The sequence below is a fragment of the Vicia villosa genome, linkage group LG3 (genome assembly GCF_029867415.1).
Source record: "Vicia villosa cultivar HV-30 ecotype Madison, WI linkage group LG3, Vvil1.0, whole genome shotgun sequence".
NCBI classification, from domain to species: domain Eukaryota; kingdom Viridiplantae; phylum Streptophyta; class Magnoliopsida; order Fabales; family Fabaceae; genus Vicia; species Vicia villosa.
In genome coordinates, this window is record NC_081182.1 from 39,685,824 (window position 1) to 39,699,891 (window position 14,068).

The 14,068-nt window shown below is 32.9% G+C and overlaps 1 protein-coding gene and 1 pseudogene across 1 annotated transcript; one reads left to right on the top strand and one right to left on the bottom strand.

Annotated features, from left to right (window-relative positions):
* Nucleotides 1-4,231: 4,231 nt before the first annotated feature.
* On the top strand, nt 4,232-9,508 carry LOC131657911 (uncharacterized). The gene is made up of 7 exons (XM_058927260.1): nt 4,232-4,412; nt 5,139-5,962; nt 6,049-6,399; nt 6,723-7,363; nt 7,469-7,649; nt 7,754-7,891; nt 9,188-9,508. The coding sequence occupies exons 1-7, from the start codon at nt 4,232-4,234 to the stop codon at nt 9,506-9,508; spliced, it is 2,637 nt and encodes an 878-aa protein (XP_058783243.1).
* Nucleotides 9,509-11,062: 1,554 nt separating this feature from the next.
* On the bottom strand, nt 11,063-13,680 carry LOC131657912 (protein FAR1-RELATED SEQUENCE 5-like; annotated as a pseudogene).
* Nucleotides 13,681-14,068: the final 388 nt, after the last annotated feature.

A 14,068-nucleotide genomic window follows, 5' to 3' on the forward strand; every position in this document is an offset into this window, starting at 1 on the left:
CTGCAATATTTTTGTCTTTTCCTTAATAAAAGGGTGTGTTCCTTTTATTTCTTATTTTAAATAAAAATTAAAAACTTGTCACTGCAGTCCAGATTTACAACCGTGATAAAATGTCAGAATAACTCACCACAATTAATTTTAATAATTTTTGTGAGATATATTACATATATAAGCTAACTTAAGTCACTTCAGAACAGATTGTGATGTAAGTGTGAAACTCTTGATGTTCTCTCCATGTCTTAATCTCTCAAAACTCCATCTAAATTTACAAAACTCCAACATATATAACTTTTCAAACTAAGGAAAGAGTTCACCAAACTAGCAAGATCGTGTATTTGTTTTCATTTTTCACAAATATTTTCATGTAAAGGCACGTATGTAAACTGATTCTTTTTAAAACTCCATTATTTTAATATTGATATGATGAGGTACGTAAAACGTTTAAGTTATTGGTGAGGTGTGTGGTTGTATTGTTAAAGTATTTTGTGTTAATGATTTTGTTCATAAATGTTGTTATTTATATTAAGGCTAGTTCATAATTTTGTTCATAAATCTTGTTGTTTGTCTATAAATGATTTTGTTTTGTTCATTAGTTTGTGATTTAGTTTACATATTTTTTGTTGAAGTATGTTGATGATTATGTTAGGTATGTTGATAAATGTTATTGTTGAGGTGTGTTTCTTAAATGTGTTGTGTTTCAATTAAGGTTAGTTTATGATTTTGTAGATAAATGTTGTTGTTTGTGTTGTTTTCTCATAAATGAGTTGGTTTTGTTCTTAAGTTTATGATTTAGTTTACATACTTTTTGTTGAAGTATGTTGATATTTATGTTATGTATGTGATAAATGTTGTTGTTAAGGTATGTTTGTTGAATGTGTTATGTTTATGTTAAGGTTAGTATATGATTTTGAAGAAAAATGTTGTTGTTTGTTAATACATGATTTTGTTTTGTTCATAAATTTATAATTTAGTTTACATATTTTTGTTGATAAATATTGTTGTTGTATGTTTGATAAATGTTAGTTTTTATGTTATCGTATGATGTATTTGGATATATGTATGTTAATGTTAATGTTATTATTTATGATATTGATAAGGGTTAAATAAGATTTTGGTCCCTATAAATATTGCAATTTCATTTTTAGTCCCTCCCTGTCTTTAGGCAACGGTTTTTACAAAAAAAAAAAAACCGTTGTCAAAACCAGCTAAAACTGTTGCCAAAACCTAGAAGGGACTAAAAATGAAACTGCAATATTTATAGGGACCAAAAACTTATTTAACCCTATTTATAATGTTATTACTTGGACGTTGCAACTATCATGTTGTTTAGTCAATATATCCTAGAAGATGAACTTATTATATCGTATGTGGTTTGAGTGTTTTACCAACCTCTCATTTAATATATATATATATATATATATATATATATATATATATATATATATATATATATATATATATATATATATATATATATATATATATATATATATATATATATAACCTTTCAAATTGAATTAGAAAATAATAATATTAAAAATTAAGTTATGTTAGAAATCAACTTATATTTATCAATATTTTACATGCCTTCTTCAGCCCATTATTTGATTGTTAGAATTTGGTATAATGCTTGTAGTTCTTCAATCAACACTTCATTTTTTACTAGATCATTCTATAAAATTAACACATTGCAGAATGAACTAGTAAAAAAGAAGAGTTGATTGAAGAACTACAAGCATTAAATCAAATTCTATTAGTCAATGAGCAAGATATGGATAATTGGTTGTAGAAAGCTTTAAAAACATTAATTAGTGTAATTTGTTCTACTAATATAACTCAATTTGGCATATTATTATTTTCTAAATTAGAATGAAAGATAATATGTTTATTGACAAGTTGGTAAAATAAGCATTCCACACATAATACATTCAAATAAACATGTCACAACGTTGCTACTTATAAGTGTGGTGAAGTATTGTAGGTTAAGTCTTTCATTACGGTTGTATCTTTGAATTATGGTAAAATATTGAGAAATATCTCAAAATTCTGGCATTGGGTTTTGAACCCCTGATCTCGGGTCAAGTTACTGTGCATAGAGAATAATCTATGCACCATGCATAGAATAATCTCTGCCCTTGGATCAACATTTTAATCTAAAGGTGAATATTAGGCATATATAACATTTTCTAAAAAGGAAACCTAATCTCATTCTCTCGCTCTCACGATTTTGGGGCTTCGGATTCTCTCTCGCCGCCACCACCACCATCGCACTCTCTCTCTCGCCGCCACCACCATCATCGCACTCTCTCTCTCGCCGCCACCACCAGCATCGCACTCACTCTCTCTCGCCGCCACCACCACCATCGCACTCTCTCTCTCTCGCCGCCACCACCACCATCGCACTCTCTCTCTCTCGCCGCCAACACCACCATCGCACTCTCTCTCTCTCTCTCGCCGACACCACCACCATCGCACTCTCTCTCTCTCTCGCCGCCACCACCATCGCAACACCTTCAACATCATCATCTAGGTAAGATTAAATCTTTCTTCCGATTAGGTCGCGATTTTGTTTCAATTTGTGTTTTAGTTACTACGATTAGGTCAGATTAGGTCATGATTTTGCTATATTTGAGTAATATGTATGAAATAGAGTAATATGTATTGAGTAATGAGTGGTCTACTATGAGCACTATATGTCACTTTCTGAGTTATTACTAGACTGATTTGAGTAATATGTATGAAATAGAGTAATATGTATTGAGTAATGAGTGCTCTACTATGAGCACTATATGTCACTTGCTGAGTTATTGATAGACTGATTTGAGTAATATGTATGAAATAGAGTAATATGTATTGAGTAATGAGTGGTCTACTATGAACTAGACAATTTACAAACACGGTGACAAGTTATATTCCAAGGAGTATATGCTTCTGTGGAGGAAGTTCTAAAACTCCAGTCTTCATTATTCACTTGTCTTCTTTGTTAGTGATGTTAGATTTTATTTTGTACCTCTGTGGAATTTGTTTATATCAATTATCTAAAAACTATAGTTGCATGTAATTTTTAATATTGGAGGAAAGAAATCAGCTAACTGCTGTAATAACTACTTACTTGAAAAAGAACCTTTTGGTTTTCTTTCTATAGTTTCTAGCATATAACATATTTACTATATAATGAATTTGCCTTTGTTCTGGTTCAAAGTCGATGTTTCCATTTTAAAACAGGGACACAACTCTAGGTGTGTTTTTCTTTTTAAAATTATAGGTGCTGTGCCAAGTCATTAATTCTAGTAAATATGAGTGTATGGCCTATCAGTAAGTAGATTTAAGGCAGCCAGAGCTTAATGGATCTAGTAAATATGAGTGCATGGCCTATCAGTAAGTAGATTTAATGCAGCCAGTGCTATTCAGCTCCCACAGTCATAGGGTCTAAGAATGGGTAGTATTCATTATGGAGTCAGTTAAGTTTGTAAACAATCCTGGGCAAATTATCTGCAGTTACTGTTAGTTGACTGTTGTCTTAGTTTGTCAAGGAAGAGTCTATAAGTAGAACAATCAGTATACACACTATTGTCCAGCTTCTAGACAGGCGCATTGTGAATAGAAGATTGAAATAGTATATTGAGTAGACGAGCACATCAAATATTGTTTAAGTGCTTAGATTTTGTTGAATCATATTTCAGTCCCAAATTTTCTACCTCAAATGCAGCATGTCTTTAAGTTTTGATTTAAATTTCGGATTAGCTATCTATTTTTCAAGTAATACTTGTTGCTGCTGATAATACTTGTTCTTCTCCCATAATACTTGTTGAGTAATATGTTGTGATAATCTTTTTTACTCAAGTAATTGTGACAACTTAATAATTCATGTTGAGTTACACAATAAATTGTTGAGTTACTCAAGAAAAGTAATGACACGTGTGAAGTAATTACATATGTTTTTTTATCGTTTGACACGTGTTAGATAGTTTTATTTATGTGTCTTGTTCTCATATGTGTGTATAATCTGAAACTTTCGGAACAGAATAGCATGCTTCAAATAGATAAATTGTTAACAAATGCTTGTATATTTTTATTTTTTCTTTGTGAATCTAGAATAGCATGCTGTATTTGAATTTGAGTGAGCAATTCTACATAAGTATCTAGGATTGTAGTATGACATCTTAGTATGACATCTTATTGTAGTATGTTCTGTTCCTTGCTTATTGAGTAATATGTTGTATGGACAGATATGAGAACAAGATCTGCGGCACGAATTGTTAACAATGACCATTCTGATGATTTTGTTACAATCATAGAGGAAGACGTAAATGATCGTACTGCTGCAGTTGGGACTGAAGAGGCAGAGGATGGATTTGCTGACATGAGAAATAAGAAAGGCAAAAGAACTTCATCAAATATATTGCATAGAAGTAAGTATTTGAATAATCTGTTTTTGGATTTGAGTAATTTGTTGTCAATATTTATGTTTAGAATAGTCATATCATAAGTTTTTTTGGGAGGCCCTGCCCTGTACGAGTTAGCTACAATTCAACCATGCCACCAATTAGGGGTCATATATTTAGATATAGTTTAATGGTGACAATTCTATTAGGAGCTGTGCATAGTTCAATACTGGCCAGATTTCATGAGTTCATGCTTTTAGAGAATAAAATCTGGATGTTGATTTGTTAGGATTCAAATATTGATTTATTTATTTTTTAATTTTTCTTTTCTTTTAATTCTAAAATTTACAAGCAGATGTGGCTTGTATTGTTTTTTTTAAAAGGTTTCATACTTAGTATTTTTTTTTCTTTTCAAACTATAACCAAAAATATGGAACAAAGCTAGTAGTAATTTTTTGGATTTGAGTAATATGTTATTAATATTGAGTAATCTGTTTTTGGATTTGAGTAATATGTTATTAATATTGAGTAATCTGTTTTTGGATTTGAGTAATATGTTATTAATATTGAGTAATCTGTTTTTGGATTTGAGTAATATGTTATTAATATTGAGTAATCTGTTTTTGGATTTGATTAATACGTTATTAATATTGAGTAATCTGTTTTTGGATTTGATTAATATGTTGTTAATATTGAGTATATTTTGTTCCTTGCTTTCTGTTCTTGTTATTGAGTAATATGTTGTATGGACAGATATGAGAACAAGATCTACGGCACGAATTGACAACAATGACCATACTGCTGCAGTTGGGACAGAAGAGGAAGACTTGAATGATCATACTGCTGCAGTTGGGACAGAAGAGGAAGAGGATGGAAGTGCTGACATGAGAAATAAGAAAGGCAAAAAAACATCATCAAGAATATTGCATAGGTGTTTTCCTAAGAAGCTGACAGAATTAGTTTTGTTGTTGAACGAGGGAAAGAAAGATCCTAGGAAGAAAGAAGACTGTATTAAGAAAGAGAAGTATATTACGGAATGTGGATTTGGTGGATTGTTAAAACTGAACATCACCATTATCCCGGGGGTATTTGTAAGTTGGATTTTAAATAACTTTGACAAACATAGGGGAATGATTGTCAATGAAAATGCAAGAATTACAGTTGGAGAAGAAGATGTGAAGAGGGTATATGATTTGCCAAGGGGTAAGAAGATAATTGATTTGGAAAAGGTTGACAAATCAAGTAAAGAAAAGGTGAAGAAATTTAAGGAGCAGCTCGGGTACATAGGGGAGACTTATGATAGTATGATCCACATACATACCAATGTTTTGTATGAAAAATTGATGAATTTTGAAATCACAAAGAACAAAGCTTGGGCAAAAGGTTTTATATTATTGGCTATCGGAACCATTCTTTGCCCTACTACTTCATACTTGATTAGTTTGAACTATGCTACAGTGTTGAGCGAAGTAAAGAAAGTTAGTAGCTACAACTGGTGTCAACACTTAATTCAACATGCCAACGGAGGGATTAAGAAAGATGCATGTTCTGGGAAAGCAGACTTCCACTTTCTTCTAGTATGTAATCTATTAAAATATTGTTTTCATTTAATGTATCCTCTTTAAATTTTATTTAATAATCAAATTTAATATCTTCATTGTAGGTACATTTTTTAGATATGGTGCAAACAACCAAACAAAAGGAAATAGTTGAAAAAGCACCAAGTTGTGGAAATTGGGAGGATGGCAATGTGAGCATGGAGTTGAAGAAAATAAAGAAGAAGGGAGGTTTCAACAAGGTGATCATTCTTGATAAACAAGATTGTGATATTCCAGAAAGTAGTATGGCAGCAAAAGACATGGGTGATGAAGTGATGCATGACAAAATTGCTGAGACTGCAAAACGTAGTAGAGAGAAAGTGATCCAAAGAAAATGGAAAAAGCGAAAGACACAAAATGTGGATGATGAAATGATGGAGGCTCATTTGGCTCCACAAGACTACGCATTAGAAGAGGTATATCTTAACGAAATACTCAATATTCAAATTTAGTAGTGTAATATATTAGCAGTATTGAGTATTGAGTAATGCTTAGTATATGGTCATTCATTGTTATTTGAGTATCGAGTATTGTGTACTATATGACCATTCATTGTTATTTTAATATTCAGTATTGAGTGCTACAGTTTGAGTATTGAGTATTGCATAATATATGGCTATTCATTGTTATTTTAGTATTCAGTATTACTGTTTGAGAGTACATGTTTAATATGTGGCTATACATGCTTAGTTTGAGTAATATGTGGCTATTGATTTGAGTGCTTTTATGTACATTGCAGGCTAAAAAACAAATAAAAATTTGTGATGAAAAGCTGAAGTTTTGGGCAGATTGGAAGACTTATTGGGTCAAACAGGCAGAGGAAGCTGAGTCTTCAATGAGAAAAGGAAAAGAAGTTGGAGAAAAGGAGCATCGTTCTAATACGGAAAAAGAAGTTGGAGATAAAGAGGATGCTGCACATGAGCCTAGAAATGCAAGTCCTGAATTGGTTGAGAGTGAAGACAATGATTCGGATCATGGGCTTGAAGAACAAGCTGCAAATTTAGTTGATAAAGAGGATGATGCAGAACAGCCCGGAAAAGAAGATGATGCAAATCAGCCTGAAAAAGAAAGTCAAGAGAAGCATGGTGATACAGCTGAGATGAATGATTCTGATTGGGGTCAGCCTTCTTTTAGTCTAGGATTCAGTACTCCTATATCATTGGAAGAAAGTAGAAAGTCACCATCTGATGTGGCAACATACACACTTATGGAGAACATACCACAAAATGAACAGATTCCGCTTCCAAAAAGGATCTCAGCATTGTCACAATACTTTAGATCCCCATATGTAATGCAAATGAAGAAGGCAAAATTGAGTGAGGAAGACACACAATTGGTCAACTATGCATGGACATTGGCAGAAGCAAATGGAGGAGCTATGTACGTTGATTTTTTAATTCAAGCCATTTAATATTTTTTTAACTTCAATTTTTAAATGAGATTCATTATATTTCATCTCTAATTGATAATGATTTTAACATGAAGGGAGGTATTGTTCCAAGACAAATGCAAGATGTTAGACAACCTTAACAGGGGATCCTTATTTTGTCTCAAGAAGGATTGTAAGTTAGAGGGGGATGTCATTGGAAACTATTTTAGTTTCTTGAATAAAAAAGAGATGATGAAAGGAAAGATGAAAAGGTTCATATTCCCGGTTACATATGAAGTAAGTATCACATATTGATTAGTTTTAATTAACTAAAATTTACAATATCTTCATTGTTTAAATTCCCGTATTAAATGTATTTTGTTATAATTATTTGCACATAGTTTGAGCATGGCGTCAAGATCACTACACGCAAAAAGGATCATAGAGAAGCCCATGTAGTGGCCGAGTATGCAGAAGATTTAATAAGACAGCTCAAATACATGGATTTTAATGATATAGACGTGGAAAATCCTGAATATGTAAGTACATTTTTGCTTAATATTTGTGCGAACATATTGTAAATATATTGTGCTAGGATAATATTCAATAATGTTTAATATGTTGATAGTATTGAGTAATCTGCCATACTAAGTGATACAGAAAGAATTTCTGCTATATCAAAGGTAGAATTCAGTAACTCTTTGAAAGATAGTTCATTTGAGAAAAGTTCAACGAAAGGAACTGATAATGTGTCAAATGAGATAAACACTACCAGTCATATAATACTATTTGGTCAGATCGTGCGTCCCGCTGAAAAAAGTTTCGATTATTCTGCTATTAAGGGGGCTGATTGCTGTCATTGTTGGGTTTAGAAATTAACCATTGAATTATAAAACTTACTATCAATTTTGTCTTTAAATTATCACTTACTAGATAATTAGTCTTTGAATTATATCAGTTACTGTCAAAATAGTCCTTACAAGTTAACAAAAAGACCAATTTTCCCGACTTCATTCAAAATTTGGGTTTTTTTGCCTATTCGTAAGTTTCAGGAGTTGAATTGGTAATTAACTCTATTTAAATTTGACAGCACCAACACGCGTTGGTGTCCGCTACAGACACTCTTGATTTCGTTTGATCACTTTTTTTCCTCTGATTATAATCAGAATCTGTTAGTGTTTGTTTTGTGTCTGGTATTTATGTCTATGTTGTTGCCTCATAGATTGTTGTTGTTGTTGTTCATGACATATGGTTATCTCTCATGTGTATTATTTACTATTGTTACTATAGGATATAGCCTTAGACGTTGTAGGCTTTGTTTAGAGTAATTTCTGACTCACAACTTCACGAGAGCTTTTCAACTAAACGATTATATGGGTTTTCTAATTATGGAAATTATAAGTTTAAACATGTTTATGGATATGATAAGTGAGAGAGCTTCCAAAAAAGTTGAAATGTTGATGCTGTCAAATTATACTAGAAGCTGTTGTTTAAAATAATACTTCAGATTTTTTGCTTTCTAATTCTAACATGCTCTTAAGAGTTCCATGTCGGGCAATATATGGCTTGAACATGTTCTTATATGTTGATAGTATTGATTACTCTGTTTTGATTAATTACAAGGTTAGCTATAGCAATCTGTTTTGATTAATATGTTGATAGTATTGAGTAATCTGTACTGAGTAATCTGTACTGAGTAATCTGTATTGAGTAATCTGTACTGAGTAATCTGTACTGAGTAATCTGTATTGAGTAATCTGTATTGAGTAATCTGTTTTGATAGTATTAAGTTCCATGTTGATTATTGTACTCATGATTTCTTTTCATCATTACAGTGGTTTTTCCCAGTTTATTTGAAGAGTCACTATGCTGCATATGTGATTGATTTCAAAGAACAGAGGTTCGGATTTCTGAATAGTTGTGAAAGGTTCACACTTCGAAAAGAAGATGAATGGGATAACTGGGGGAAGTGGAAAGTGAGATATGGGATGGAGTTGATAAATGCTAAGAGAAATGAACCTATAGACTTTAGTCAATGGAGTTGGGAGGATGTGAAATTGCCTTTACAACATGATAGGAAATCATGCGGGCTATTTGTTCTGACATATATTGAGAAATGGGATAGCAAGCAAGCTGCAATTTGGGATTTTTTTTAAGCATTGGGATATGATGACAAATGAAGAGCAAGATGATTTCATGGAGATTCAAAGAGTAAAAGTGTTGCTAGACATCTTGAAGCGTGAGGACAATGAGTTGCTTCAAAACTTGACAAAGTTAGCTCTGACATTGGCTGAAGAAGAGGCTGCATGTGCTATGGAGGATGACTTGGAGAAAGAAGCAGAGAAGAACAAAAAAAAGGTGAAGACAAAGAAGTCAGCCCCTAACTTGGGTGAAGAAGAGGAAGAATGTTCTATGGCACAAGTCCTTGAGAAAGAAGCCGGGAAGAAGACAAAAAAACCTAGGACAAAAAGGAAAAAAACTCTATATTGAATTGTGTAGTAAGAATGTTGGTTTCTAGAATTGATTAAGTTTGACTTGTATGAGCAAATTGTTTCTTTAAGCTTAAATTTAGACAAATTGTTTCTTTAAAGCTACTGTCCTGTTCCATATTGATGCAGATTCCTTTTTACGTATTTTCAAATAAAACTGCAACTTTAAATTAGTAGACTGTTTGAATCATCCGGTACATCCAATGAATAGATTCAATGACAATTAGTTTTAAAAAATTTCAATCAATGAGGTGTTTTTAAATCGATTCAAATACAATCTCAATACATATCTAGAATATTTATTCTAGAATACAAGCAATAATTTAATGAAAACAATTTGCACTGTAATAAAAATGATAAGAGAGGAGAATAGTTATTCATTCTATGAAGTACCATGCTCCTCTTTTGTCTGTTGTTTACTCGGCTGTTGTAATAATTCTAGGAACTATAATAGTTAGCTTTGAGTTAGTTTGCACGTAGACAGATCAGAATAACATGATGAGAAACCACTGTGAACTTATGACTGTGTTGTGTTGTGTGTGATAACAAAAATATAAAACAAAACATAACACGATACAATAAAAAATAAGGGAATGTGATTTTGTAATAATAAAATAATAATTTTGTGAGAATTGATTTTGAAATAGAGTATGATCCTCGTTTTGGGTTTGAATTGAATTTTATATCTTATTTTAAATTTAATATTTGATAGAAAAATACAAATCAAAGAAATTTAACATCATATTAACATCCTTCCATAAAACCATACAGATTTGAAAGTCTATGTATGATGCCCTACCATAAATTCATACAGATTTGTTCACACCATCCAAGGTTCAAAAACTGTGACTCATTGCAGTAATGTCCAATTGCCAGGATCATAGATCATAACCATCTTAAGGCTTATTATAATTAAATCTAAACAAACACATGAAGCCATTTATTTCAAAGGCATTCTGCATGTGCAACAGAGAGATTGAAAACACAGAAAAGAGCTATTGCATTAAGTACTTCATGTGGTTATTAAATGAGAAATAAGTTTGCCTATCCAAAGTTATTACTTTAAGCAAATTCAATAGTATGTAGCAGAAGCTAAATTGGCAATAACTAAAACAATCAAATTGTAGAATGAAATATAAAATTCTGCTTACAGTATGATGAAAATTTGAAATAGTAGACTGAAATATAATAGTCTAAAACAATGGAAAGAAATAATGAAAATCAATCAACATTGGTGATTGTTAAAGCTAATTTTGCAGCATCATCTTCTTTCTTTTGTTTCTTCCGCTGTGCGATGAATCTTTGTCTCTCCCTAGCTAACTCATAATCACTTTTGAGCCGTTTCTTAGCCCTGATTGGATTGGGTCTCTTTTTGAACTTTTTTACACTAGAATCAACTACAAGAGGTTCAGCAACACTAGTATCTTTGCAAGATGCAGACCTGGAAGATGAAGGTTGACCGGAAACACCTTTAGCAACAATCAACTCTTCCGCTTGCTTCCCACATTCAATTGCAGCATTAAGAAAAAATTGGCACGCATCAGGGTCCATGCAAACACGGGTTATAATCTGAAGCATAACACCAGAAGCTTGTTGATATCTTTGTGCAAAAGTAGTATCTTGAATACCTCCAATACTGATGGGTTTTAAAGCATCAAGGGATGGACGAATTCCTTTAGTCCAACGCTTCAATATGTAGTGGTCAGGTATGGACTTCAAGGACTGGTATTGGACAGAACTCCCTAAGAAGTCTAATATCTTGAAAACATGGCGACATAAGAATCCCCGGTTCTCGAACATCCGACAGGTACAAGTAAAAATCTTGTTCCCAATATCTACCGTAACAACCCTCTCATCAAGTCGCAAAGGATCTTGATCATTAGGAAGAAGGTTTTCTGGAACTTCTTCGACCGACATATAAACATTCGCAGCGGCATCATTATCAAAATCCATCTCATCGGCATCACGAACAAGTTGAATTGTGAACACTTTGAAAACTCTATTAGAAATTGAACTTCTTGACATGTCCTCCTCATAATAATATTTGAAAGAAAGATCATATTGCTTGTGAATGAATGCAAACGATGCTGGAGTATACTTGGCGACAACGGACCTCATGAGTTGGCTGTTGGGATAATTGTTTCTTGGCCTAGTATTAGCAGCCTTGAAATCACAATCAGCATGATTATCTCGCATTTTCTCAACCATAACATTGAAATGGATAAAGAATTGCACAAGTGAGTGGTCTGGCTGAAGAAAGTGGCGAAGAAAGGCATTGAACGACTCGCTTAACTGTGTGGTCTTCAAACCGGCAGTGAAGTGTGATTTCACCCAAGCAGAAGACCATTGAGTACGATTACGATGAATCTGGACAAGCCAAGTAAATTCAGAAGTGGCTTTACCACCAAAACAATTTTGAAGCATCTTATTCCAATTGAAGTCAAACTCTGCCTCATCATCAACATTTGAAACCAAGTGATGTAGTTCGTCAAGAAATGCACCATTGCAACGAGAGCCTAAGTTGGACTTTGCATTCTCCCCCATGTGCCAAGAACACAAGCCATGGAAGACATCAGGGAAGATGTTTGGAACTGACTTCATCAAAGCAGAAGCTTGGTCTGTATAAATTGTAATGGGTTTCTTATTTTTCATGCACTTCAGGAAAGTGGTAAACAACCAATCAAAACTTGCTGAAGTCTCATCGTATAGCAGGGCACAACCAAATAATACACTCTTACGGTGGTTGTCAAATCCAAGGAACGGAGCTGGTATGTGTGACAAAAACATATAACGAAAAAGTTAAAACAATTGATGATATCAATCTAAAAGCAGTGTCATACCTAAAACAAAGGATGTTATCAATATATCTTTATACTAATATACCATGATGTAATAATAAATATGGTAGAGAAAATATATCAACGCACTGATAAATACAAAATAAAATGGAAGCTTGATATAATAGTAGTGAAATGAATAGAACACATACCTAATGGGCGATACTCCGTATTTGTTCGATAAGTAGTGTCGAAACTGATGAGATCACCAAATAATTCATAGTCTTGCTGCATGATTGCATCTGACCAGAAAATACTAGCTATGTTCTCTTAAGAATCTACTTGGATATCATAATAAAATGACGGGTTCCTCAAAGCTTCGTTTCTAAGATATTCTTGGATAATAGTTGCGTCACCAATGACCATTTCCTTTTGTCGAACAGTGGTGAGAAAGTTCTTTAAATCTTGGAAGCAATACCCAAGGTTCTTTGAACCACCAGCTATTTGACGCATAACTTGAAAGGAGGATCTTACAGACATGCCTGATTTTGAATTTATTATAGCAAGTTGTTTTTGAGGCTCACTAATCTCTCGAGCCGATCTCAAGTAATGCGAATGCTCGGGTTTATGGAGAGGGTGGTTATGAGTAACATTCCATTTGTATATGTGATAACCTTTAACATTGGAATCATACTTCAACGAAATACTAGCTGGGCAACCAGTCCTTTCCTCGGGAAGTTCTTTCTCTTTATGATATTCAATGAGAACAGGAGTATCCGAGTTTGTCTTGTTCTTAGGATCCGCCCGACTTCCGTGCTTGAAACCATGCTTGTTACAAACATAACGGATATATTGCACAATGTCCGTTTTTTTGTTACGAGAATCATAGAAGGAATGCAAATTTCTTCTCACGCTAAATCCCTTTTCATGAGCGTATTTAGCATAGAAATCCTTGATTGATGAAAGCTCGTGGAAGACAAAATGTTGCCACGATTCATTATTTTCATTGGAGATTGAACCAACATCTTGAGTGACATTTGTGGAAGACGATATCTCATCCATTAGCAACACAACCTACATAATACAAATTACAACTTTATTAATAAGACAGATAGATATGCATATTCAATATTACACAGTCAAGGTTATTCTATCAAAATATATTGCACATTACTCATGGAATCCTAACATTACTCAACCATATTTACAACATAATTACAATCAGTTCTATTGAAATTCAACACTAAGGGTAATGTAAATCCCCTGTTCATATGCAAGCACGGTTAGTTCAATTGGAGAAAAGCTTTACAACATAATTGTGCAGCCCAAACTCATGGTTTACAACATAATTCTACGGCCAGTAACATAATATTCATTTATTGTTCATAGAAAAATTACAAAGAAAATCCTTCTATAAGACACACTATAATACACACATTCAGTTAATCAA